Source organism: Bos indicus x Bos taurus, chromosome 16 (assembly GCF_003369695.1).
Source record: "Bos indicus x Bos taurus breed Angus x Brahman F1 hybrid chromosome 16, Bos_hybrid_MaternalHap_v2.0, whole genome shotgun sequence".
Classification (NCBI taxonomy): domain Eukaryota; kingdom Metazoa; phylum Chordata; class Mammalia; order Artiodactyla; family Bovidae; genus Bos; species Bos indicus x Bos taurus.
In genome coordinates this window covers 19,024,169-19,050,283 of record NC_040091.1, presented here as the reverse complement: position 1 = coordinate 19,050,283, position 26,115 = coordinate 19,024,169, and the positions used below count along the sequence as shown (strand labels likewise).

Below are 26,115 nucleotides of genomic sequence, written 5' to 3'. Positions count from 1 at the left end.
CTGAAAGATGATGCTGTGAAAGTGCTGCACTCAATATGCCAGCAAATTTGGAAAACTCAGCAGTGGCCACAGGACTGGAAAAGGTCAGTTTTCATTCCGGTCCCAAAGAAAGGCAATGCCAAAGAATACTCAAACTACTGCACAGTTGTACTCATCTCACATGCTAGTAAAGTAATGTTCAAAATTCTCCAAGCCAGGCTTCAGCAATATGTGAACTGTGAACTTCCTGATGTTCAAGCTGGTTTTAGAAAAGGCAGAGGAACCAGAGATCAAATTGCCAACATCCGCTGGATCATGGAAGAAAGCAAGAGAGTTCCAGAAAAACATCTATTTCTGCTTTATTGACTATGCCAAAGCCTTTGACTGTGTGGATCACAATAAACTGTGGGAAATTCTGAAAGAGATGGGAATACCAGACCACCTGACCTGCTTCTTGAGAAATCTGTATGCAGGTCAGGAAGCAACAGTTAGAACTGGACATGGAACAACAGACTGGTTCCAAATAGGAAAAGGAGTATGTCAAGGCTGTATATTGTCACCCTGCTTATTTAACTTCTATGCAGAGTACATCATGAGAAATGCTGGACTGGAAGAAACACAAGCTGGAATCAAGATTTCCGGGAGAAATATCAGTAACCTCAGATATGCAGATGACACCACCCTTATGGCAGAAAGTGAAGAGGAACTCAAAAGCCTCTTGATGAAAGTCAAAGAGGAGAGTGAAAAAGTTGGCTTAAAGCTCAACATTCAGAAAACTAAGATCATAGCATCCGGTCCCATCACTTCATGGGAGATAGATGGGAAAACAGTGGAAACAGTGTCAGACTTTATTTTGGGGGGCTCCAAAATCACTTCAGATAGTGATTGCAGCCATGAAATTAAAAGACGCTTAGTCCTTGGAAGGAAAGTTATGACCAACCTAGATAGCATATTCAAAAGCAGAGACATTACTTTGCCAACAAAGGTTCGTCTAGTCAAGGCTATGGTTTTTCCTGTGGTCATGTATGGATGTGAGAGTTGGACTGTGAAGAAGGCTAAGTGCCGAAGAATTGATGCTTTTGAAGTGTGGTGTTGGAGAAGACTCTTGAGAGTCCCTTGGACTGCAAGGAGATCCAACCAGTCCATTCTGAAGGAGATCAGCCCTGGGATTTCTTTGGAAGGAATGATGCTAAAGCTGAAACTCCAGTACTTTGGCCACCTCATGCGAAGAGTTGACTCATTGGAAAAGACTCTGATGCTGGGAGGGATTGGGGGCAGGAGGAGAAGGGGACGACAGAGGATGAGATGGCTGGATGGCATCACTGACTCAATGGACGTGAGTCTGGGTGAACTCCGGGAGTTGGTGATGGACAGGGAGGCCTGGTGTGCTGCGATTCATGGGGTCGCAAAGATTCAGACACGACTGAGCGACTGAACTGAACTGAAATATAATCTTGTTTAATAATAATATATTAAATAATAAATGTAAACTCAGTAGTAATATGTGGTAGAGTTTATAAAATAGGAAGATACTATTAAAATGGACATTAAAAATATAATTAAGGGGAAGGAAAATATCTTACTCCATCCCCTTCTAGTCATCCTGCTACACCTAACAGGTCAGATTGAAGGACTGTCACATACTCACTGAAAGACTGAGACCTAATATAGGGCCATAGAACACTTCTCTGATCCCATATCTTACCACCACATTCACTAAAGGCCTTCTTTTCTGGAGTTTTTTCAATCCAATCCATCATTATGTTTTTTAAAAAATTAGTATACTAAAAGGCAGAAATGCAGTTTAAAGAGACAGGGCAAACATCAGATCCAGATTTAAATATAGTAGAAATTTTGGAATTACCAGATTGTGAATTTAAAGCAACTATGATTAATATGCTACAGGTTCTAATGGGAAAATTATATGCAACAATAAATGGATAATATAAGCAGAAAGATCTTTAAAAAAAAACAAATGTTAGAGAGAAAAAACACTGCAATAGAAATGAAGAATATCTTTGATGGATTCATTAGTAGACTGGGCAAGGTTGATGAAAGAATCTCTGAACTTGAGAATGTGTGGATAGAAACTTCCAAAACTAAAAAGCAAAGAGGAAGTAAAGAGTTAAAAAAGGAAGATTATCCAAGAACTTTGAGATAATTACAAAGGATATAATATATGCATAATGGAAATATCAGAAAGAGAAAAAAGTGGAAAAGAAGAAATATTTGAAGATACAGTGATTGGGAATTTCCTACATTAAAGTCAGATAGCAACCCACAAATCCAGGAAGCCTGAAAATAGCAAGCAAAATGAATTTTAAAAATTTACACCCTGACATATCATAGTCAGGTCTCTCGCATTGCAGGCAGAGTCTTACCATCTGAGCCACTAGGGAAGCCCCCATATCATAGTCAAACTACAGGAAATCAAAGAAGAAAAGCCTGCAAAAAAACTACAAAGAAAAAACCCATCTAACCTACAGGGGAACAAAGATAAGAATTACTTCTGACATCTCAGATACCAGTAAGCAAGAAAAATATTTCAAATGTTGAGAGACACAACACACCGACCTAGAACTCTGTAACCTAAAAAATTAATCCTTCAAAAGTTAGGGAGAAATGAAACAAAATTGAGGGAATTTGTTATCATTAGACTTGTTTACGAGAAATGTTGAAAGTTCATTACAGAGAAGAAAGCTATATAAATCAGAAGCTTCGATCTGTATAAATAAACAAGATGATTTAGAGAAAAGAAAAGTGACAGTAAAATAAAAACATTTTTAAAATTTTAATTGATCTAAAGATAATAGTTTGATCTAAATAATAATAGCATAATATGCTCATGTATTAGCAAATGAAATGGCAACAAGGAATTGAAGAGAGGACCTGGGAGTGCTATTTTATTTTAAGATATTTATCCTACCCATGAAGTGGTATAGTGTTAAATGAAAGGGGACTTAGAATAGTTGTAAATATTGTACATTAGTTGTAAATGTATATTACAAACTCTAAGGACATCAATTTTTTTAAAAAAGTAAAAAATAATTGATATGCTGAGAAAAGACAAAATGGAATCACATAAAACGCACAGTCAAGACAACAAAAGCAGAAAGAGTGGAAGATAAAAATAGATCAAAGAATGAAAGTAATAGAAAACAGTAACAGATACAATAGATATTACTCCAAATATGTCAGTAATTACTTTAAACATCAATGGCCTAAATATCAGTTAAAAGGGTTTGGCAGAGAAGATCAAAAACATGACAAAACTGTGTGTTGTCTTTAAGAAATCCATGTTAAATATAAAGAGACATATAGATTAAAAGAGTAAAGATTTATATGTTAACGTTAATCAAAAAACTCTAGAGTAAACACTGAAGTGTTAACTTTAGAGCACAGTTAAGAGAAAGGAAAATTATCAGTGATAAAATGGGATATTACATAATGGTAAAAGGGTCAACTGTGAGGAGACATAACAGTCCTTAATGTACATGTGCCTAATAACAGAGCATCAAAATATGTAAGGCAAAAACTGATAGAACTGGTAAAAGAAATAGATGAAGTCACTATCTTTGTTAGAGACTTCAAAACCCCTCTGTAAGAAATGGACAGATCCAGGAGGCAGGAAATCAGGAAGGAAATAGTTGAATTCAACAATACTTTCAATCAACTGGATTTAATTCAACACCTGTAGATTACTTTATCCAACAGTTACAGCATACACGTTCTTCTCCAGCCCACATGAAACATTCACTAGATTAACCACATTCTGGGCCACAAAATTATACCTTAACAAACTTAAATCATGCAATGTGTGCTCTTAGGTCACTTGTTTCAGATTTGGGAAGATATTTTACCCCATGAACTGGAGCCTGTGGGCTACTCTATCCATGGGATTTCTCCAGTCTAGATACTGGAGTGGGTTGCCATTTCCTTCTTTAGGGGATCTGCCCTGGCCCAGGGATTGAACCTAGGTCTCCTGCATTGCAGGCAGATTCTTTACCAACTGAGCCACCAGGGAAGCTCATAGTATATATTGGAGTATATATGGTCTTCCCTGATATCTCAGCTGGTAAAGAATCTGCCTGCAATGCAGGAACCCCTGGTTTGATTCCTGGGTCTGGAAGATCCCCTGGAGAAGGGATAAGCTACCTACCCACTCCAGTATTCTTGGGCTTCTTTGGTGGCTCAGGTGGTAAAGAATCTGCCTGCAATGTGGGAGACTTTGGTTCAACCCCTGAGTTGGGAAGATCCCCTGGAGGAGGGCATGGCGATCTACTTCAGTATTCTTCCGTCCATGGAGAATCTCTATGGACATAGGAACCTGGCGGACTACAGTCCATGGGGTCTCAGAGAGTTGGATAGGACTGAGCGACTAAGCACAGCACAGGCTTGAATACAGTTTAACATGATACTGACACTAGGGTTGTGAGATATATACCTAAAACACAAGCACATACAAAGTTTGAAAATGTAAGAAAACTCACTTAAACTGTATTCATATTGGATAAAATAGTCTTTAAAAATTTATTAGAGATAAAACATTCATTACATATAATGGATAAAAAAATATAATTCTAAATTTATATACATCTTATAGATTCAAAAGTATAGAGCAAATTTTGACAGAACTGGAAGGTGAAATTGACAAATCTGCTATCAGTATAGATGACTTTAATTGGTCAGACAGCCAGTCCAAACACAAATAGGAAAACCTTAGTAACTAAGTATTGAACTAATTTGAAGCCTGAACTAATAGGTTCCTGTATCCTGCTGTGAAAAATACACATTCTATGTGTCAAGATCACATAGAAAATTTATAAACATTGATCTTGTATTAATCAATAAAGATGGTTTCAACATATTATATAGAATTTTTAATCAGAACACATTGTAAGCATTAAGTACATGGTTCTCAGTGAATGAATGCATTTAATTATTTCATTATTATATAAATTCATCAAGAAAAGTAGAATAAGAAAATATCGCCAACTAAAATTATGAATATTTCATTAATCCAGTAAAATTGTATTGGGTACTCATTTACTGAGAAATAGGTTTACATCTCTGAGCAAACCACAATTCTTATTCTTGAAGAGTTTCTTTACATTCTCTTAAATTGGTGGTGGGAATAGAAGAGTCAACAGCAATATAAAGTTAAATATATAACATGCTAAGTTTTTATCTGAGGGCACATATCTTTATGTTGAATTCTGTCAATAGAAGTGAGGAGGCCAGGAAACAAAGTCAAAAAAGGACAGTACAAATAAAACTTTATCATTCTCACTAGTAAACATAAGCCTAAGTTTCTTAAAATAATAACAGACCAAATATGGCTATTTATAAAAACAATAACTTATGGTAGCCAAATCAAGTTTCTCCCACAAATGCAAGTGAAACTTGGTATTAAAAATTAATTAATATAATTTACTACATTAACCAATGAAGGGAGGAAAAACATGCTCATTTCAATATATTTGGAGAAAACAGTTGATAACATTTAGTATCCATCTAGATTAATATTTTCAGCATAGTTGAAGCAGACTCCCTTAATCTGATAAAAAAAAAAAAAAAACCCTACAAATTTCTTTAAACAACAGTACCCATAATGGTGGTTCACTTTAGGTCAGGATTCATTTTGAGGTTTGACAGAAAACAACAAAATTCTGTAAAGCAATTATTCTTCATCTAAAAAATAAATTAAAAAAAGATTGTCTGTTACTCAACATATTTTTGAAGGATCTAGCCAGCTCAGTATGATAAGAAAAAGAGTAGTCACTTAAAGGATTGGAAAGAGAAAATTCCAACAGACAGATGAAAAGATGTTCAGCATGACTAATTACTAGAGAAATACAAATCAAAACTCCATATGAGGTATCATCTCACACCAGTTAAAATAACCATCATCAAAAAAGTCTGTAAATAACAAATGCTGGGGAGGGTATGGAGAAAAAGGTACCACTGTTGGTGGGGATGTAAATTGAGACAGCCACTATGGTGAAGAGTCTGGAGGTTCTTTAAAAATACTAAAGTTATCATATAATCCTACAAATCCCACTTCTGGGCATATATACAGAGAAAACAATTCAAAAAGATACAGACGTCTCAGTATTCATAGCAGCACAATTTACTATAGCCAAGACATGGAAGCAACCTAAATGTCCATTGACAAACGAATGGATAAGTAAGATGTGCTATGTATATACAATGGAATATTGCTCAGCCATAAGAAGGAATGAAATAATGCCATTTGGACAATATGGATGGACCTAGATATTATCATCTTAAGTAAGTCAGAGAAAGAAAAAATATCATGTGATATCACATATGTGAAATCTAAAAATGTGAAACAAGTGAACTTATTTAGAAAACAGAAATAGACTTATAGACACAGACAATAAAATTATGGTTACCAAAGTGGATAGTGGGGGTGGGGGAGTAAATTAGGAATTCAGGGTTACAGACTACTATACATAAAGTAGATAACCAACAAGGATCTACTATATAGCATAGGGAGTTATAATCAATATCTTATAATAACCTATAATGAAAAGTAATCTGAAAAATAATATATGTATGTGTGTATAACCCACTCCAGTATTCTTGCCTGGAGAATTCCACAGACAGAGGAGCATGGTGGGCTACAGTCCATGGGGTTGCCAAGAGTCGGACATGACTGAGTGACTAATGACTACTGTATACATGTGTACACCTATGTAACTGATTCACTTTGCTGTATACCTGAAATTCACACAATATTGTAAATTAAGTATGAGTCAATACAAGTATTTATTTATTAAATAAAAAGAAATAATTGAACTGTCAATGTCTGAAGACAAGATGATTTGGTCATAAAATGGAAGACAATCTACAAATTATTAAATATTAATGACTTCAGTCTGATGCAAATAGCCGACTCATTGGAAAAGTCCCTGATGCTGGGAAGGATTGGTGGCAGAAAGAGAAGAGGGCATGAGAGGATGAGATGGCTGGACGACATCACCGATGCAATGGACATGAACTTGGGCAAACTTCAGGAGATGGTGAGGGCCAGGGAGGCCTGGCGTGCTGCAGTCCATGGGGTCGCAAAGGGTCAGACATGACTGGGTGACCAAACAGAAAAGAATCCTATAAACAGGATAGACTCATGGAAATCAATTGCTTTTTAATAACAAAAAGCAAATGGGAAGCTTAATTTAAACAGAGATACTAATTATAGTAATATCCAAAGGAAAATCTACCAACTTATATATATGGTAGAAACAGTATTGAAAAAAATTTATAAGATTTAAATTAATAGAGAACTACAACATGCTCATGTAGAGAAAGATTCCATATCAAAAGCATGTCAGTTCTCCCCAGTTATAAATTCAATCTAATTCTAATAATATTGGAGCAGTTTTGTTTTTTTTTTTTGCTGTGACTTGACAAACTTATTCTAATATACATATTATTAGAGAAGTAAAATAGTGGAAATAAATTTGGGGAGTATAGTAAGTGGCAGGGTCTTGCCTTTCCCAATATCATCTATTTATGAAGATAAACATTTTTCCCTTGGGAAATAAAGGATGTCTTTATGACTTCTGGACACTTGAAGCACAAACTAATAAAAGAGGAAATTGGTAAATGTGGCTATGTAAAAATTAGAAACTTCTAATCATCAAAAGCTACCTTTTTAAGAAAAACTACAGACTAGCTGATGATATTGGACAACACAATGAATATAACAAAGGAAACTTTTAAATCATACAAACTAATTGAAAAACATACCAAGATAAGATAATTCACAGAAGGAGCTTCCCTGGTGTCTAGGTAGTAAAGAATCTGCCTGCCAATGCAGGAGATGTGGGTTCGATCCCTGGGTCGGGAAGATCCTCTGGAGAAGAAAATGGCAACCCACTCCAGTATTCTTGCCTGGTAAATCCCATGAATGGAAGAGCCTGGTGGGCTACAGTCTTGCAAAGAGTTGAACACAACTTAGCAAGTACAACAACAATTCACAGAAAAGGCCATAAATGGCAACTTAACTGGTCAAATACATGTGAAAAGATCTGAACTTTTACTAGTTAGCAGTGAAATAACCAAAACCATGAGACAATGTTTTATACCCATGAGGTTGGTAAAGAGAAAAAAATCTGAAAGTTTCAAATTCTGACAAGGATGTAAGTTAGGTACTGAGGATGTATAAGCCACTGATGGGAAGGTTGCCACCACTGAAAAATAATTTGCCAGTATTTAAATGAAATACAGCAGTGAATATGAATGAATGTAGCTATTGCATCAACATTATTAGATTTCTCAAACAATGAAGTGCCAAAAGCTTGTTTTAGTAAAGGATAGTATATCATTTATATAATATTTATAACCATAGAAAATAATACTATATTAAAAGTAATAAAATATCAAGAAATACTTGTGAATGAACATTACTAAATTCAGATATTACTGGTAAGACGGGATGTACATGGCATTTTATTTTGTTTTTGTCAGGTGGTGAATAAGGAGCACAGTTTGCTGTTTTATTTATAAATTTCGCATGGCTTTATTTCAGCAAAATTTTCCTAAAATATAATGATTTATTAATCTATTAAGAACATATTAACATATGTTCTTAATATTAAGAACATATTAACATATTAACATAACATTACCTATGTTAAGTATTCATGTTATTGGTAAAGACAGTGGAGGTGACTCTTCATCATGGAATAACCATTATAAAATTAATAATTATATGTTTCCTGTTCTAATGTGAAGTTTCATTATTTGTTCTCTTCATTTAAGAAATATTTATGAAATGCCTTCTATATGAAGAGTGTTAGGCTAGAGTATAACCATAACATCTTGATTACAGATTCAAGTATTTGAAAATATTGAAGGACTTTCATTTACGAAATTCAAAGAAGATTCCCTGGCAGACACTAATTACTATAATAAATGGAGATGACTTTAATACAACAAATGATTGAGGCTGACAATTTGTAATTAACAAATAATATAAATATCATTGACATTTTAAATCTTAAAAGGAAAAATTAAATGGGGCTATATGAATAAAAGGATTTTTAATTTATTAATCTAATACTCATGTCTAGCACTAGGTAAAATTTGTAATATAAAATGGCTATATATCCAAATAGTAACTCAAATACATTTTTATGCCCACTCATTAAACTAAAGGACAGAAATAATGGATTATGCTTCTTAATCTAGGGAATCCATATTTGTATTATATTATTTGAAACAGTTGCATGTAAAGAACAGTTTAATAGAATTCATTTCTTTTTCATTGTTTCTTTACAAAATATGCAGTTTATACTATACAAATGTGTTCTCTACTCCAGGTCAATTTTCTGACGTATCAATAGGTTTAAGTTATTATATTAAGCAGTGGAATTGCTTTGGCTTGGCCACTGCCCACAAACTTGAACAAATCTTTAAATATTCCTTCTGGATTCTGAGGGGAACTTACATTTCTTGTGAGTCTTTTCTATTTAGTTCTCTGAGAAAGTCAAACAATAAAAATAGGAAGAGGGGGAAAAAAGCAGACAGCTCAAGGGAAAAATCAAATATCAAATACCATCAGTATTCAAAAGTAATGAATAAGACTCCAGGGTCCATCACCCAAGTGCTTCTTTTTTCATTCGACAAACAGATACAGCTGGATGGTGAAAGAAAGTGAAAGTGTTAGTCTCTCAGTCGTATCCAACTCTGCGACCCCATGGACTATAGCCAGCCAGGCTCTTTGTCCATGTGATTTCCCAGGCAAGAATACTGGAGTGGGTTGCCATTCCCTTCTCCAGGGGATCATCCCAACCCAGGAATCAAATCTGGATCTCCTGCATTGCAGAGAGATTAGAGATTATTTACAGTCTGAGCCACCAGGGAATCCCACTCCAGTATACTTGCCTGGAGAATTCTATGGACAGTTAGATGGTATATATTCACAAATCACAGGGTCAGGAGCCCTGTACTTAAAAGCACAGAGACTATCAGTTATATTTATACAGAGACAATGTGTAGGACTGAATCAATTGTCTGAATAATTCTGCCTGTATCATTTTTGCAGGTGTAGATTTTGTTTCACGCATTACTAAAATTTGTTTTATTGGATGGTTTTCTAATCCTCCATTCTCCTTTGCCTAAAGTGGTACAGACAAGGCATTGCATGAATTAAGAAAGTTTCTAAAAGTAGCTACCACATATTAATAGTTGAATTGATAGAAAGGCTATGTATATTAAATATTCACCATCATTGTATTACCACCAATGTCTGATCAGTACTGTCCAATAGTATTAATAGTTATTCAATTTATGCTATTGATTTCAGCACCTAGAAAGCAGGTAAGTACAATTTTTATGTGGACTCTTTTTTAATTGTATGAGAATTTCTAACTAGGGGAAAGATAATTACTGAGAAAGGAATATATCATTAAAGGATAAATACATGAACATTTCTGTCTTCTCAATGGTGATGTGCGGTAATTGTTTTAAATTTGCTAGTTAAGATTACATAGTAATTCATAGGTAAAATTCTGCAGGAAAATATTACATTTATCTTTAGACCTTTTATGTTACTATTTAATTAAATACTGCGTATACTAAGGTACCATCCTGCAGCATGTTATAAATATAAGCAAGCTGTTAGGTCATTCACCCATACATTTATGCATTTATTCAGCGTGTATTGATCACTTACTGTGTGCAAAGCATTCAGCCAGTTTCGGTCTGGATTCTTTCTGCAATTGAAAGTATTATCTATGCTTCTACAACCCCTAACCCAATATATCATGATAAATAACTAACAAGTTTGTGTAACAATATCTTTGTGATTAGAGCATTAGAGATACCCAGCAAAACTTCTATTGGGGAAAAGAAAAGGAGTTACATGATTACACTGAAGTTTTTGTGTTCATTGTTTATAATGATTTTTCTATCTAGTAGACAAAAGAAATTATACTGAAATTGCATCATTTGAATTACAATTCCTGCTATATCTGAAAGAAAGAGGAAGCTGTGAATAGAGCCCGAGGACAATTATTATTATCAGAGATTTAGACTCTAAAAATTTCCAACACATTGGTTTGGCTTTTGGTGATGAGAAAGGAGCAATTCGTAGACTTTACAAAGATCTTTAATTCGTTTAGGCTGTTTGGGAATAGTTTTAACAAATGAATTATTTTAGCTCAGTGAGTAGTACTATGTGAGTGTGTTAGTCTCTCAGTCATGTCCAGCTCTTCACAACCCCATGGAAAAGTGAACAGTTTATATCTCTCACTTTGGAACAGATTCCTTCCTTTCCTTCCTGTAGAGACAGGGGCTGCCTGCATACCTATAAATTTTCTGATTGAGGATGGGGTAATGGCTACTTTGGGTTTCCAGGGCTCAGCTCAGTTCAGTTCAGTTCAGTCACTCAGTGGTGTCCGACTCTTTGCAACCCCATGGACTGAAGCATGCCAGGCTTCCCTGTCCATCACCAACTCCCAGAGCTTGTTCAAACTCATGTCCATTGAGTCGGTGATGCCATTCAACCATCTCATTCTCTGTCGTCCCCTTCTCCTTCTGCCTTCAATTTTTCCCAGCATCAGGGTCTTTTCAAATGAGTCAGTACTTCACATCAGGTGGCCAACGTATTGGAGTTTCAGCTTCAGCATCAGTTCTTCCAGTGAATATTCAGGACTGATTTATTTTCAGATGGACTGGTTGGATCTCCTTGCAGGCCAAAGAACTCTTAAGAGTCTTCTCCAACACCACAGTTCAAAAGCATCAATTCTTCAGTGCTCAGCTTTCTTCATAGTCCAACTCTCACATCCATACATGACTACTGGAAAAACCATAGCTTTGACTATATGGACCTTTGTCAGCAAAGTAATGTCTCTGCATTTTAATATGCTGTCTAGGTTAGTCATAGCTTTTCTTCCAAGGAGCAACCGTCTTTTAATTTCACGACTGCAGTCACCATTTGCAGTGATTTTGGAGCCCCCCAAATTAAAGTCTGCCACTGTTTCCATTGTTTTCCCATCTATTTGCCATGAAGTGATGGGACTGGATGCCATGATCCTCGTTTTTTGAATGTTGAACTTTAAGCCAGCTGTTTCACTCTCTTCTTTCACTTTCATCCAGGGCTCTGCCATCCCCTTTGACTGAGCAGAAGGAGGTAGGTATGGACATTCCAGTCTTAGTAAACTACTCAACACCTCCCTCCCTCAGAGATCATTTCATATATCTTGGAACAGTTTAGCATGATGATCAGGAGGAAGGGCTGTCTATCTACCTATGTATGTATGTATGTATGTATGTATGTATCTATCTTTTACTTATCTAAATTGAATACCTGCTATGTGTTAGGGCTTCTTCTAGACACTGAAAATATAGTCATGAATAAAAAATAAGCCTTTCTGCCCTTAGAAACTTTTACATTCTAGTTTATATTAGTTGACATTCTAGTGAATGGTTTTAGAAAATTATTAAATTTCTTTCCTATTCCTCAGTTTTCTCAGCTGTAATAAAAGAGAGGCAATTGCAACTACTGCTTCCGGGCTAGTTGGAGAGATTCAGTCAGCTTATACATATGAAGCACTTGGGCCTGACACCATAAGGTTTAACTGTTCTTAGTACACAGAGAGCATTGCCTAGATAACCACATCTGTGGACATTTTACTGTTGAGGGTCGAAAGGGAACTAATTTTGTCTCACTTTTTTTTTTTTGCTAGAGCAAGTAGTGAATGAAAGGAATTCCCTGATAGAGATGAGCTCTTTTTGTATCAGCTGTTCACAGATTTATTCACTCATTCATACATTAATTTGTTTATTCATTCTCTCACCTAAGATACATTTATTGAACAAAATTTCAGGCGTTATGCTGAGACTCACTAGATAGTAAAATCTGATTCCTGCTTAAGGAAGCTCAGAATCTAGCAAGGACAACAGAGAAGTATATGCACTATTGTAATATTCTATGATAATTGCAGTGATTTTAAGAATATAGACAAGATTCTATTTTCTCTGCAAGTGCTTATCGAAATAAGGCTGTACCCATAGTTGTTCTTTGCACTTCTAATACTTTAGCCTGTATAGTATGTACTAGAGTACTTTTTTTTTTAAAGAAAGATTTGTTTCATTTATTTACCATAATTGGAGAATTAACTGCTTCTTGTAAATTTTCCAGATGTGATCTTTTAAAATGAACATTAAAAGAAGTTTTCATCTGTTTTTTGAAGCCATTCTAAAATAAAACAAATCACTTACTTTGTTCTGTCACTGACGACAAGTTGATTTTGGTAACTTGTGGTCATCATAATGAACTTTAGCTTTCAAAGGGCATTGAATCTGTTGGACTTTTGGATCTGTTGAACTCTTCCATGAGTAACTTTTGAGAAGATCTCATCCCCTCTCCCACCTTCCCATGCCCTTTATGTATCTTTGATTAAGAGGACATTTTCTTCTTCCTTCCTTCAAAGATGCATAGTGGTCATTTGATATTGCTGGATAATTGGCTGAAGAAATATATAGTTTGTATAGTTAGATTTTTGAAAATGTGACTATATGTATCTTGTATTTTTTCTGTAAATTAGGATCAGATTTGAAGTACTGGAAATAAGACATCAAGCTTGAGACTGACAACAGTAGAGTTGATAAAAGTACTTTTGGACCTGTGGAAGATTTTTGAAAGATTGTCTTTGCTAGTCTATAATAGTAACAAAAAAACACTATTCTAGTTTAATGATCAAGAAGAGAGAAATGTCATTGTGTAATATTAATACATAATGTAGTAAAATAAATTTCATCACTGTTTTCTATATCCAGTGATGATTCTATGATTTGTCTACCTGAATATGTCAATGAACTTGACTGCAACTTAGTGGAATTGACTAGTAGCCTTTAAGAAGCTATCAAAATGAAAGCAGTTAAATGAATCAGTTGATAAAGGTCCTCATCCTGATAAGCCATTGTCTAATCTTATAATTTGTACATCCAGGGACATATCAGGGGGAATCCAGTTGTTACAGAACAAACTGAAACATAATTGAAAGTGACAAATGATCAGCTGCAGATTGGGACATTAAATAGAAAACCACTTGGTTCAGAACCTGCGTAAAATATGGTATACACCTATTTCTAGATTTTAAATGAAACTTCAAAAGTCATTGATAGCAAAGACAGAAGTAATTGTGAAAATTCAAAACTTTATTCAAATGCACTTAATTAGTATTTCTTCCATTTTTTCTTGACTGTCTTTGTATTTTCAAACAGGAGTTGTGAGAAACAGAATTATAAGATGAAAAAATTAACCGTTACATGAAGTTTGTAAACCACATAAAATCGTAAAGTATAGCTTTATCCTTAAGATCAGAGGCCAAAATGTGTGTCAAGGTGCCATTTAGTTGTGTATTTTTTCAATTACATTTTAAAACAGACTTTTAGGATGTTACCTCTCAAAATCTTTGCTTCAATATGTTAATCTCATTCTTTTGAAAATTTTTTTACCTTTTAAAAATTATATTGTTTACTGGTAACTCATTACGTTATGCTCAAAAAAGAGAATCATTTTCCCTGCACTATCTTACTGATCTCTGTGTAATTTAAAGCTAGTACATTTTAATTTTCTTAGCTTTTCTCAGTGAATGTGACATGCAAGTGATGTAAATAACGTGTAATTTCCTTGTAAGTATATGCTGCTTCTGCTGCTTAGTTGCTAAGTTGTGTCCGACTCTTCGAGACTCCTTGGACTGTAGCCCACAAGGCTCTTCTCCTTGGGATTTCCTAGGCAAGAATACTGGAGTGGGTTGCTATTTCCTTCTCCAGGGGATCTTCTGACCCAGGTATCAAACTCACTTCTCCTGCTTGGCAGGCGGATTCTTACTGCTGAGCCACTTGGGAAGCCTAACCATCCATGCAGTTGCATTTTATTTGCCCACAATTTTTAATACATTAGCAATAAATGTACACCACAGAAATAAATTTTATTATAAAAAAGTAAAAGTCATCTATAACCCTACCATCCATAGACAACCTTGGCAAATAACTTAGTTTATATCATTTCAGATTATTTTATTATTGTTATTTACAAGTCTGTGTCATCTGTTTCTATCTTCTTAAAGTTGTATCTCTATATTCATATATACATATGAATCTATCTTTATCTAAAAAATAGGATTGTACTCTACATATTACTTTCACTTGTTTTAAAATTCAAATTGTATTATGTAATCTCATCTACATTTGTATCTATAAATGTTTGCAGTATGTTTCTTAGAAGATATATGATTTTTTTTTTTACCATTTCTTTACTTTTGGACATTCATATCCTATTCTTTATTATAAGGGCCACATTATAAAATATATATTTCAAATAGTTTAAAAAATGAACTTGTCTGAATTTTCAGTAGAATTATAGGGTCCAGTGGAATGTACACATTTTCCTGATAGGTGTGGACAACTTCCCCTCCTAGGACTGGTGTCTGTACTCACCCTTTCTACAAATTCTTGCACCCAAGTGGTATAATATTTTTTTTAATTGAGAGTTGAAAAGATGATAACTATGCTTGATTTCTCTAGAAAGGGATGAAATGTTACCAATATTTATGTAGGCTTTTTTATTCTTCACAAAAAGACTAGCCATTGTCATTAACAACTACTTGGTTGGACCCAAACCATTCCATTAGGTTAGTGGCAAATTCCTCTTTGTTTTTAAATGTCAAAGGACCCAGGACTGTATCTTTGGAACATGGATATAGTATTGAGTCCAGAATTATTTACTATAGGACTTTTTGATAATGGCTTTTAAATTGACAATAAGGATAAAGTCTCCAATGAGTCTTTAGATCATAGTCTGAAAGCAGAAATGTTGTGTTCATAAGAATATCAAAAGAATGGTTTTAACTGAATTTGCTCCACTAATTCATGAAGACAGCATCCCAAACTCCAACAGCTGGCAGTTGCTTTGTTGAAGACAAACTGCATCTGTAATCAGTATGACAGGACCACAGGTTGCATATCATCACTTCCACCAAGTTATGCAAAAAGCATAACTTGAATAGTATTAAAACCATCATTGGGAGAGCAAAGTCATCAACAAGAATACTTTGAAATAAAGTGAAAAAAATTAGACTTCAGGTACTGCAGCAAAATTTTGCCTTTGGCCAAAGTTTTGGAGTGAGATAGAGATTTTGAAATATTGGAAATGAGATTAATTGCGTGGATGATTGACCTGGGGGAAAAAACTGATAAGCACGTTTCTCTTCTCCCAAACCAGAAGGTCTGAAAGTGAGTTTTCATCTATTCTTCTGCCTATGTGATGAGGATAGATCTCCCCTACATGGAGGATTCCTAGACGTGATAGTTGTATGCTGGTGGTATCTCATGACGACTAGGAATGAAGTCTAGATAAGACCTCCTCAGTAGTTGTAGCTACAGATAATAAGACAGAAATGCACTTTGGCCGTAAACTGCTCATTGGTCTACTCTTTGGGCTACATCATCTAAATCAGATCATAGACCAGTACATTTGTGATCACAAAATCCCCTACCAATGGTTGCAGACAATGCATTAAGTACACACTGTCTAACATACTGCTGGTGTCATTTGAACTCAAGATCAAAACTTCTGTTGGATTTTTACCCTGCTCATCTTCCTTATTCCTCCTCCTTTATCTTGTAACTTCTAGATTTTGAATGTGTAATATGTGCTATTTCTGCTGTATTGATTATACCAAAACCTTTTGACTGTGTGGATCACAATAAACTGTGGAAAAGTCTGAAGGAGATGGGAATACCAGACCACCTGACCTGCCTCTTGAGAAACCTGTATGTAGGTCAGGAAGTAACAGTTAGAACTGGACATGGAACAGCAGACTGGTTCCAAATAGGAAAAGGAGTACATCACAGGACTATATTGTCACCCTGCCTATTTAACTTACATGCAGGGTACATCATGAGAAATGCTGGGCTGGATGAAGCACAAGCTGGAATCAAGATTTCCAGGAGAAATATCAATAACCTCAGATACGCAGATGACACCACCCTTATGGCAGAAAGTGAAGAACTAAAGAGCCTCTTGATGAAAGTGAAAGAGGAGAGTGAAAAAGTTGGCTTAAAGTTCAGCATTCAGAAAACTAAGATCATAATATCCAGTCCCATCACTTCATGGAAAATAGATGGGGAAACAGTGGAAACAGTGGCTGACTTTATTTTGGGGGGGCTCTAAAATCACTGCAGATGGTGATTTCAGCCATGAAATTAAAAGACGCTTACTCCTTGGAAGGAAAGTTATGACCAACCTAGACAGCATATTAAAAAGCAGAGATATTACTTTGCCAACAAAGGTCCATCTGGTCAAGGCTGTGGTTTTTCCAGTTCATGTATGGTTGTGAGAGTTGGACTATGAAGAAAGCTGAGCACTGAAGAATTGATGCTTTTGAAGTGTGGTGTTGGAGAAGACTCTTGAGAGTCCCTTGGACTGCAAGGAGATCCAACCAGTCCATCCTAAAGGAGATCCAACCAGTCCATCCTAAAGGAGATCAATCCTGGGTGTTCATTGGAAGGACTGATGTTGAAGCTGAAACTCCAATACTTTGGCCACCTGATGCAAAGAGCTGACTCATTTGAAAAGACCCTGATGCTGAGAAAGATTGAGGGCAGGAGGAGAAGGGGATGATAGAGGATGATATGGTTGGATGGCATCACTGACTCAATGGATATGGGTTTGGGTAGACTACGGCAGTTGGTGATGGACAGGGAGGCCTGGTGTGCTGCGGTTCATGGGGTCACAAGGGGCCGGACATGACTGACAACTGAACTGAATATGGGATATATACGTGTGTGCACATGTGAGTTTCTGTGTAGTCCCAATTTTGAAAAAGAAAAAAATATATACTTAAAAGTTTTGAAAAAATCATCTCATTTAAATATTTTGACTTATTACTTGATGTTCAAATTGTCAATATTTATTTTCTACTTTATTTTATAAAATAAATATTACTACTTTTTAAAGTACACATTTAGCCTAAAATTTTAGCTCAGTGCCTATGAATTGTTTCTTTATTTGGATTGGTCCATACATTGTATTTGTATTAGATAAGCTAAATAATTAATTTTAAAAAACTCTAGCTTTAATTGATCCAGTGCATAACAAGTTTTATGTGACTTAGAAAAGTTTTCTTCAGTTATACAGGCAATTGCATCTGTGCCGTTCCAATATGCATGAATTTCGTTTACCATAGTTTAGTTAAGCATTAGCCCTCTAAAAACATGTTTCATATATTAGTTATTAAGGTATATAACTGTAAATAATTATATAAAATATAGATTTTATATAATTTTGCTGCTGGCTCTTCAGTCCACAAATTACTAAACAAATAATCATTGCACATCATGATCAGTGACCAATCATGTCTCTTCTTTCCATATGTGGTAACTGGTCAGTGCACATTCATTAATCATTTCATTCACAAAGAAGCTTGTAGTTATGTAACGTCTTTGTCAGTGATAAACTCTTTTGGTATTTATGAGTATGAATATTCAAAAAACAATGATTGTTGAAATGATGGAAAGAAAATGTTCTTGGAGTGGAATTTCAATTAAACATTTCTTCTTACAAACAAAATAGTTGATCAGTGCTACCATTTGCATTTATATATGCAGGCAGAGCAACTTAAGGTGAATATAGCATCAACGTGGACATTGATTGCGATGAATAGGTAAAGATGTCCTAGCTGAAGTGATGTTGACAATAACTTTACCTTAAAGAATTCTCAGATATATTTCATGCCAGTGAAAGCACAAACATGCAAATGATGTAAGTAGGCTGATCCATGCTTAGAAATAGAGTATGACCTTTCTCAAGGTATAGAAAAGATGCTTGTTCTATATGGAAATTTATAGAATAAGAAGGTAAGCACTATTCAAATAATGCTTTTTAACAAAGAAAATAATTCTCAAAGTTTCTAATATTAAATCATAATTTATTGTTAGTTTTAATATTTTCTAAATATTTCTCTTTACATTTTTAACTGGTGAAAGTTTTAATAGCCTTATCTTTACTTATTCCTTCTTTGATGCTCTTTCTTTCTTTATGTAGGTCCAAGTTTCTTATCTACATTATTTTTCTCTTCTCTACAAAACTTTTAAAAAAATTTCTTCCAAGTCAAGTTTACTGGAAACATATTTTCAATTTGTGTGTGTCTTACACATCTTTATTTCTCCCTCACTTTTGAGGGATAATTGTGCAGAGTATATAATTCTAGGTTGGTGGGTTTTTTCTCTCAACACTTTAAGTATTTCATGCAATTCTCTTCTTGTTTACATTTTCTGAGGAGAAATGGGATGTCATTAGTTAGTAACTCTGTAGGCTGTGTCTTTAATTTTTGTTTCTCTTTTGGAATTTTTTCTTTGGTTTTCTGTAGTTTGAAAAAGATACCTCAGTGTAGTGGACTTTATTGTTGTTTCAAATATTTCTTCTCCCTCTGATATTCCTATTATATGTATTTTGCTACTTTTTCAGTTTTCTCACAGTCCTTGGGTTTTCTGTTTTGTCTTTTCAGTTTGTTTTTCTTTGCTTTTCAGTTTTTGAAGCTTCTAGAAAATCCCATGGACGGAGGATCCTGGTAGGCTGCAAGTCCATGGAGTCGCTAAGAGTCGGACACGACTGAGCGACTTCACTTTCACTTTTCACTTTCATGCGTTGGAGAAGGAAATGGCAACCCACTCCAGTGTTCTTGCCTGGAGAATCCCAGGGACGGGGGAACCTGGTGGGCTGCTGTCTATGGGGTCGCACAGAGTTGGACACGACTGAAGCGACTTAGCAGCAGCAGCAGCAGTGATGTATCTATCATCTAGTTCAGAGATTCCCTCCTCAGCCTTGTGCAGTCTACCACTAAGCTCATCAAAGGCATTGTTCATTTTTTGATCTTCATTATTTGCTTTTTGTTCTTTCATGGAATTTCCATCTCTTTGCTATATTAATCATCTCTTCTTGCATGCTCTCTGCTTTATCCATTAGAGTCTATAGCATATTAATCTTGCATGCATGCATGCTAAGTCACTTCAGTCGTGTCTGACTCTTTGCTACCTCATGGAGGTAGACTCCTCTGTCCATGGGATTCTCCAGGCAAGAACAGTGAAGTGATTTGCCATGCCTTTCTCCAGGAGATATTCATGACCTAGGACTTGAACTCATGTCCCTTAAATTTCCTGCGTTGATGGGCATGTTCTTTACCACTAGTGCCATTTGGGAAGCCTGATAATTCTAACATCTCTGCCATAACAACTCTGATGTTTGCTCTTTCTGGTATGCCTTGTATTTTTATTTTTTTCCTTTCTTGAAAAGCAGACATGATGTACCAGTTGAAATGAACTACTGTAAACAGGTTTTTAGCAATCTGCTTGTGAGGAGGGGAGGGGATGTGTTCTATAGTCTTATGATTAGGCTTCATTCTCCCAGTGAGCCTTTTCCTCTGGACTGTGAACTCCACGTGTGCCTTTGTGGCCACTACCCACCTCCTCTTTAGGCAGGACAGGATGACTAGAGGGGGCTGGAGTGGAGTGTTTTCCTTCTTCAGGTCAGTTAGGCTCTGGTCAACTACTTTATCCTAAGGCAGATATTGATCAGAAAAACAAAGTGTTCTTATGTATTTAAAAATGCTCCCTTTCTTCTCCCTCTGCCAGAAGCACCAGGTTGTTTTCCCCTAAGTTTATCTACTGTGAGAACATGGTCAAAATTGTGGGGACCCCCTTATTGCCCTGGAGTTTTCAAATCTCAGACTTGTCCACACTGAACTTCCAACAATATATCAATTATATTTCAGATTTTCCACCCCAGCATTCATTTTCATGGAAGCTTCTGCCAATGAGTCTTTGTTTCTATAGCTGTCAGTTCAGTTCAGTCACTCAGTTGTGTCCAACTCTTTGTGACTGCATGGACTGCAGCACACCAGGCTTCCCTGTCCATCACAAACTCCTAGAGCTTACTCAAGCTCTAGTAAGTAAGTAAGCTTACTCCTAGAGCTTACTTCATGTCCATAAAGTCAGTGATGCCATCCAATCATCTCATCCTCGTCGTCCCCTTCTCCTCCTTCAATCTTTCCCAGCATCAGGGTCTTTTCCAGTGAGTCAGTTCTTCACCTCAGGTGACCTAAGTATTGGAGTTTCAGCTTCAACATCAGTCCTTCCAATGAATATTCAGGACTGATTTCCTTTAGGATGGACTGGTTGGATCTCCTTGTAGTCCAAGGAATTCTCAAGAATCTTCTCCAACACCACAGTTCAAAAGCATCAATTCTTTGGTGCTCAGCTTTCTTCATAGTTCAACTCTCACATCCATACATGACTACTGGAAAAACCATAGCTTTGACTAGACAGACCTTTGTTGGCCTCCTATAGCTGAGACTCCCTGTATTGCCCGTTTCTCCAATCTTAGGGGCAGCTACTTGCCCTGTGTCCCTCACTTAGGTATCCAGGGAGAGTCATTGTTTTTTTTTTCATTCTGTTCAACATTTTATTTTTTGTTATGATGGAGTGATGACTCCAAGCTCTTTACTTGGTAGAACCAGGACTTAAAAGTCAAGTTTTTAATGTTTTGAGAAAAAAATTCAGATTGTGAAACAATCATAATTTCCCCCACTGGTTATTAAGATCACTTTACATGGTTTCAGCTTTCATTTTCACTTTTATAAATCTGTGTGACCATGCCTGTAATATGCTGATTTCTGATGTATAAAACACTTTGAAAATACAATAGTGGCTGGCTTTTAACTTTTTGATATTAGCTTTCTGTCTAGTGAAAGTATCTGTAAATAAAAAGAAAAAATACAGCTTTATATATTTATCATTCTGGTATTACTTTATTCTAGTGTGATCGCTGCCTGCCTCTTTATAATAACAAGCCTTTCCGCCAAAGTGATCATGTTCATGCCTTTAACTGTAAACCCTGTGAGTGCAACAGCCATTCCAGAAGCTGCCACTACAACATCTCAGTGGATCCCTTTCCATTTGAGCACTACAGAGGAGGTGGAGGAGTTTGTGATGACTGTGAGCATAACACTGCAGGTAACTAGATAATAACACAAATAACAAAGATAGACGTGACCTACATGTAATGAATATTATTTTTTTTAATGAATATTATTTTAAATTATATATTGCTATTCTGTATAAGAAAGTGGTTTCATACTATTAAGTTTGAAAACTACTCTGGTTTACCAAATATTCATAATTCCATTTGGATAGCTTTCAAATACTGGAGTCTTACACTATATAATTTCAGGAAAAAGGATTTTTTAAATAAGTTCACAGCATTTGATTAGATCATAAATATATATTGGGTAAATCAAGAATTGCTGTATTATTCTGAATGTATTATTGTTGCTATTTAGTCACTAAGTTGTGTCCAACTCTTTTGAGATCCCATGGACTGTAGTCCACCAGGCTCCTCTATCCATGGGATTTCCCAGGCAAGAATACTAGAGTGGGTCACCATTTCCTTCTCTAATTCTGAATGTATATATCCTAAAAATAAATTTTCTTATGTGACCCAGATCTTCTACTATTCCTGGATTCTCATGCAGAGATGTTTGCATGTCAGATTTGACATGGACTCTGATAATCTGGGAATCCTCTTTTTAAAAATTTTCATTAAAAGCAGAAACAATTAAAGTCTTGTTTCAAGAACCAACCAGCATTTTGACTAGTCACTGAAAAATTACTATTTTTTGAAAGGCTAATATGTTAAAAGCAGAAATGATGATATCAGAGTTTGTAAAATATAATGGCCCAAGTCTGATGGGTTTGAAATTATGCTACTTTGAAGCATGAATGAATTTGCTAGATATTTATTGATAATATAAAATGGTACAAGCTCTTGGCTAGTTTCTGGAATATAAAAATTAATAAGATGATGAATTTTATTATCTTTGTATGGATTATTACATGGTGGTGGTTTGTTGTTTTTTTCTATTGTTGTTGTTTTTGTTTAGTCACTAAGTTGTGTCCGTTTCTTTGTGACCCCATGAACTGTACCCCACAAGGTTCCTTTGTCCATGAGATTTCCCAGGCAAGAATACTAGAGTGGGTTGCCATTTCCTCCTCCAGGGGATCTTTTGATGTAGGGATTGTACCCGTGTCTCTGTATTGGCAGGCAGATTTTATTTTTTTAAACCACTGAGCCACCTGGGAAGCCCACTTGGTGGTAAAGACACCCTATTAAAGGGAGAATTAAAAGGTGTGATGAATGCTAAAGTGGAGGAGAGTAGTAGGAGTTAACCAGGTGGAGAAGCAGGGGTAGATATTAGGGTGTAGACAAAGTTTTCCAGTAAGAGAAACAGTTGCACCATGGCTGAGAGGAAAGAGAAACATGGCGCACTTGCAGAAGTGCAAATGGTTGATTGTGAGAAAAGGAAGCAGGAAGAAAGGCAGCGCTCAGATGCTAGAGGGCCACCTAAACAATGATAAAGAGATTGGCTTGTACCCTAAAGTTAATGAGATGCCACATATGGGCACTTCGGGAAAGTACTGTGTTTTTGAAACATCCATCAGGTTATAGAGAATGGTTTGCAGAGGGTCAAAGAGGTTTGGGAAAACCAATTAGTCAGGTATTACAAAAATTCAGATGAAAAATAATGTGGGAAAACAATTAAGGTGGTGTGAATAGATATGAGTAGATCCAGTAGATATTTAGGGTAGAAAGTGATGGCATTTTCTGAGCAAGATGCAGAGTATAGATAAGGTAAATAAGAAGAGTCATGACTTATGACTAACCCTCTACTTTGAGCAGCACAGTCAAAATTGGTACCAGCCATTTAGATAAGATACAGGAGGATCAAACTTAAGGAGAAAATGGAAAATTCTCTTTTGAACATGTTCCCTGTATGTTTCCAAGAAACAAAGAATAAACTCTCTTTGATGCTTACTCCTTGGAAGAAAAGTTATGACCAACCTAGGCAGCATATTAAAAAAGCAGAGACATTGCTTTGCCAACAAAGGTCCATCTAGTCAAGGCTATGGTTTTTCTAGTAGTCATGTATGGAAGTGAGAGTTGGACTATAAAGAAAGCTGAGCACCAAAGATTTGATGCTTTTGAAGTGTGGTGTTGGAGAAGACTCCTGAGAGTCCCTTGGACTGCAAGGAGATCCAACCAGTCCATCCTATAGGAAATCAGTCCTGAATATTCATTGGAAGAACTGATATTAAAGCTGAAACTCCAATACTTTGGCCACCTGATGCAAAGAACTGACTCATTAGAAAAGACCCTGATGCTGGGAAAGATTGAAGGTGGGAGGAGAAGGGGACTACAGATAATGACATGGTTGGATGGCATCACCAACTCAATAGACATGAGTTTGAGAAAGCTCTGGCAGTTGGTGATGGACAGGGAAGCCTGATGTGCTGCAGTCCATGAGGTTGCAAGGAGTTGGACACGACTGAGTGACTAAACTGAACTGAACTGAGGCAGTTAGAAACACAGTTCTGAAACTCCTTTCTCAAATAAAGCCTTCCATGATTCTTCAGAGATCAGTATAATCTGTGTACTTGAGTGGCATCTTATGCTTATCACAGCTTTTAAATGTATATTTATTCCTGTGATTATTTAATTAGGATTCTTCTTACCTGCTAAACTATAAGATAGTCCTGTAAAAAGGGTGCATTGTGTATTTTCCTCAACACTTAGCATAGTATTTGGAATGTGGTAATCACTCAATAAATATTCATTGAATGATTAACAAAGGAGAGATTTCTAGATTGGAGATATAAATTTGGGAGTCATCAGCATATATAAATGGAAATATCCTAGACATAAATCCATTTTATTTTTAATTAGCCCATATTCAATATCCATTAGAATGTGAGTTTTTCATTTGATTATGTTATTTTCATGATGGTGTTTAGTCACTAAGTTGTATCTGACTCTTGCAACACCATGGACTGTAGCCTGCCAGGCTCCTCTGTCCATGGGATTCTCCAGGCAGGAATACTGGAGTGGGTTGCCATTTCTTTCTCCAGGGAATCTTCCTGACCCAAGGATTTAACCCAGGTCTCCTGCATTGCAGGCAGATTCTTTACCCGCTGAGCTTTGAGGGAGGCCCAAGTTACTTTCTGTCTTCTAACACTGGGCCAATTTCAGCAATATTTGAGCAAAAGTGCATCATGTTTAAAGCGGGAATTGATAGCCTTGACTTTTATTTCAGTGATCTGATATGCTACTCATATTTACTCTAGAAACTTCCTCTAATTTAGATTGTTTTCTAATATAAGATCAAAAGGGAAATTTTCTGAATAATAAGTTGTAAACAACAGGAAGTAGCTCATATTTCTAAAGTGTCAAGATATTCTAACATTTAATATGAAATTTATTTGGTGTAGCTAAATATAAAATTGTATTTTAATACTTGAAATGAAAAATAATGGCCATAGGCATCAATAGAAGCATTCACTTTTAATCACATTAACTATAGAATAATAAATTACATTAAGAGTAGTCTTCTGTTTTATCAGATTTAGTTCCAGAAAAATATTTTAATACTATATGCTTATTTGCTTCCAACTGTATAGCTATCTTCTCCCACACATGTAGAAATTTCTCATATTTGATTTAGATTCAGTACCTGATCTGAAACTAAAGTTTTAAGTTTGGAAATAAACTATTTCAAAATGTATGGGCCCCTGCAAAGCACAGCTTTTTAGAAGTGTGGTATTATATAACAGATGGGAGTTTAATGAAGTAAAGCACATTTTGTAACAGGTTCATTGTTTCATATGCTGTGGATCACTAAACTGGCAGGTAGAGATGAAAGGTACATTAAAATGGACGTCCCGAAAATTATAGAATTCCCTCAAAGGAATACAGTCTTTAATTTTGAATTATGCAGCCGATTTTAATGAATTGGAAGTCATAATGCATAACCTTTCCCTGACGCAGGAAAGAACTGTGAGCTGTGTAAGGATTACTTTTTCCGACAAGTTGGTGCAGATCCTTCAGCCATAGATGTTTGCAGACCCTGTGATTGTGATAAAGTTGGCACAAGAAACAGTAGCTTCCTTTGTGATCAGGTGAGTTCTCACTGTCAAAGATAAAGAACAGCATTCTTTCAGAAACTAATTTAGGATATGGTCCATCAGTGAAATTGAGGACTATATCAGGAA

General features: G+C 35.7%; 1 protein-coding gene across 1 annotated transcript in view; it reads left to right on the top strand.

The window, feature by feature from the left end:
• Positions 1-26,115, top strand: part of USH2A (usherin) — a 938,899-nt gene that overhangs the window by 113,563 nt on the left and 799,221 nt on the right. Inside the window, exons 9-10 of the mRNA XM_027564435.1 lie at positions 21,831-22,026; positions 25,892-26,022. Of these exons, the coding sequence (XP_027420236.1) occupies positions 21,831-22,026; positions 25,892-26,022 (327 nt within the window). The remainder of the gene's footprint in view (positions 1-21,830; positions 22,027-25,891; positions 26,023-26,115) is intronic.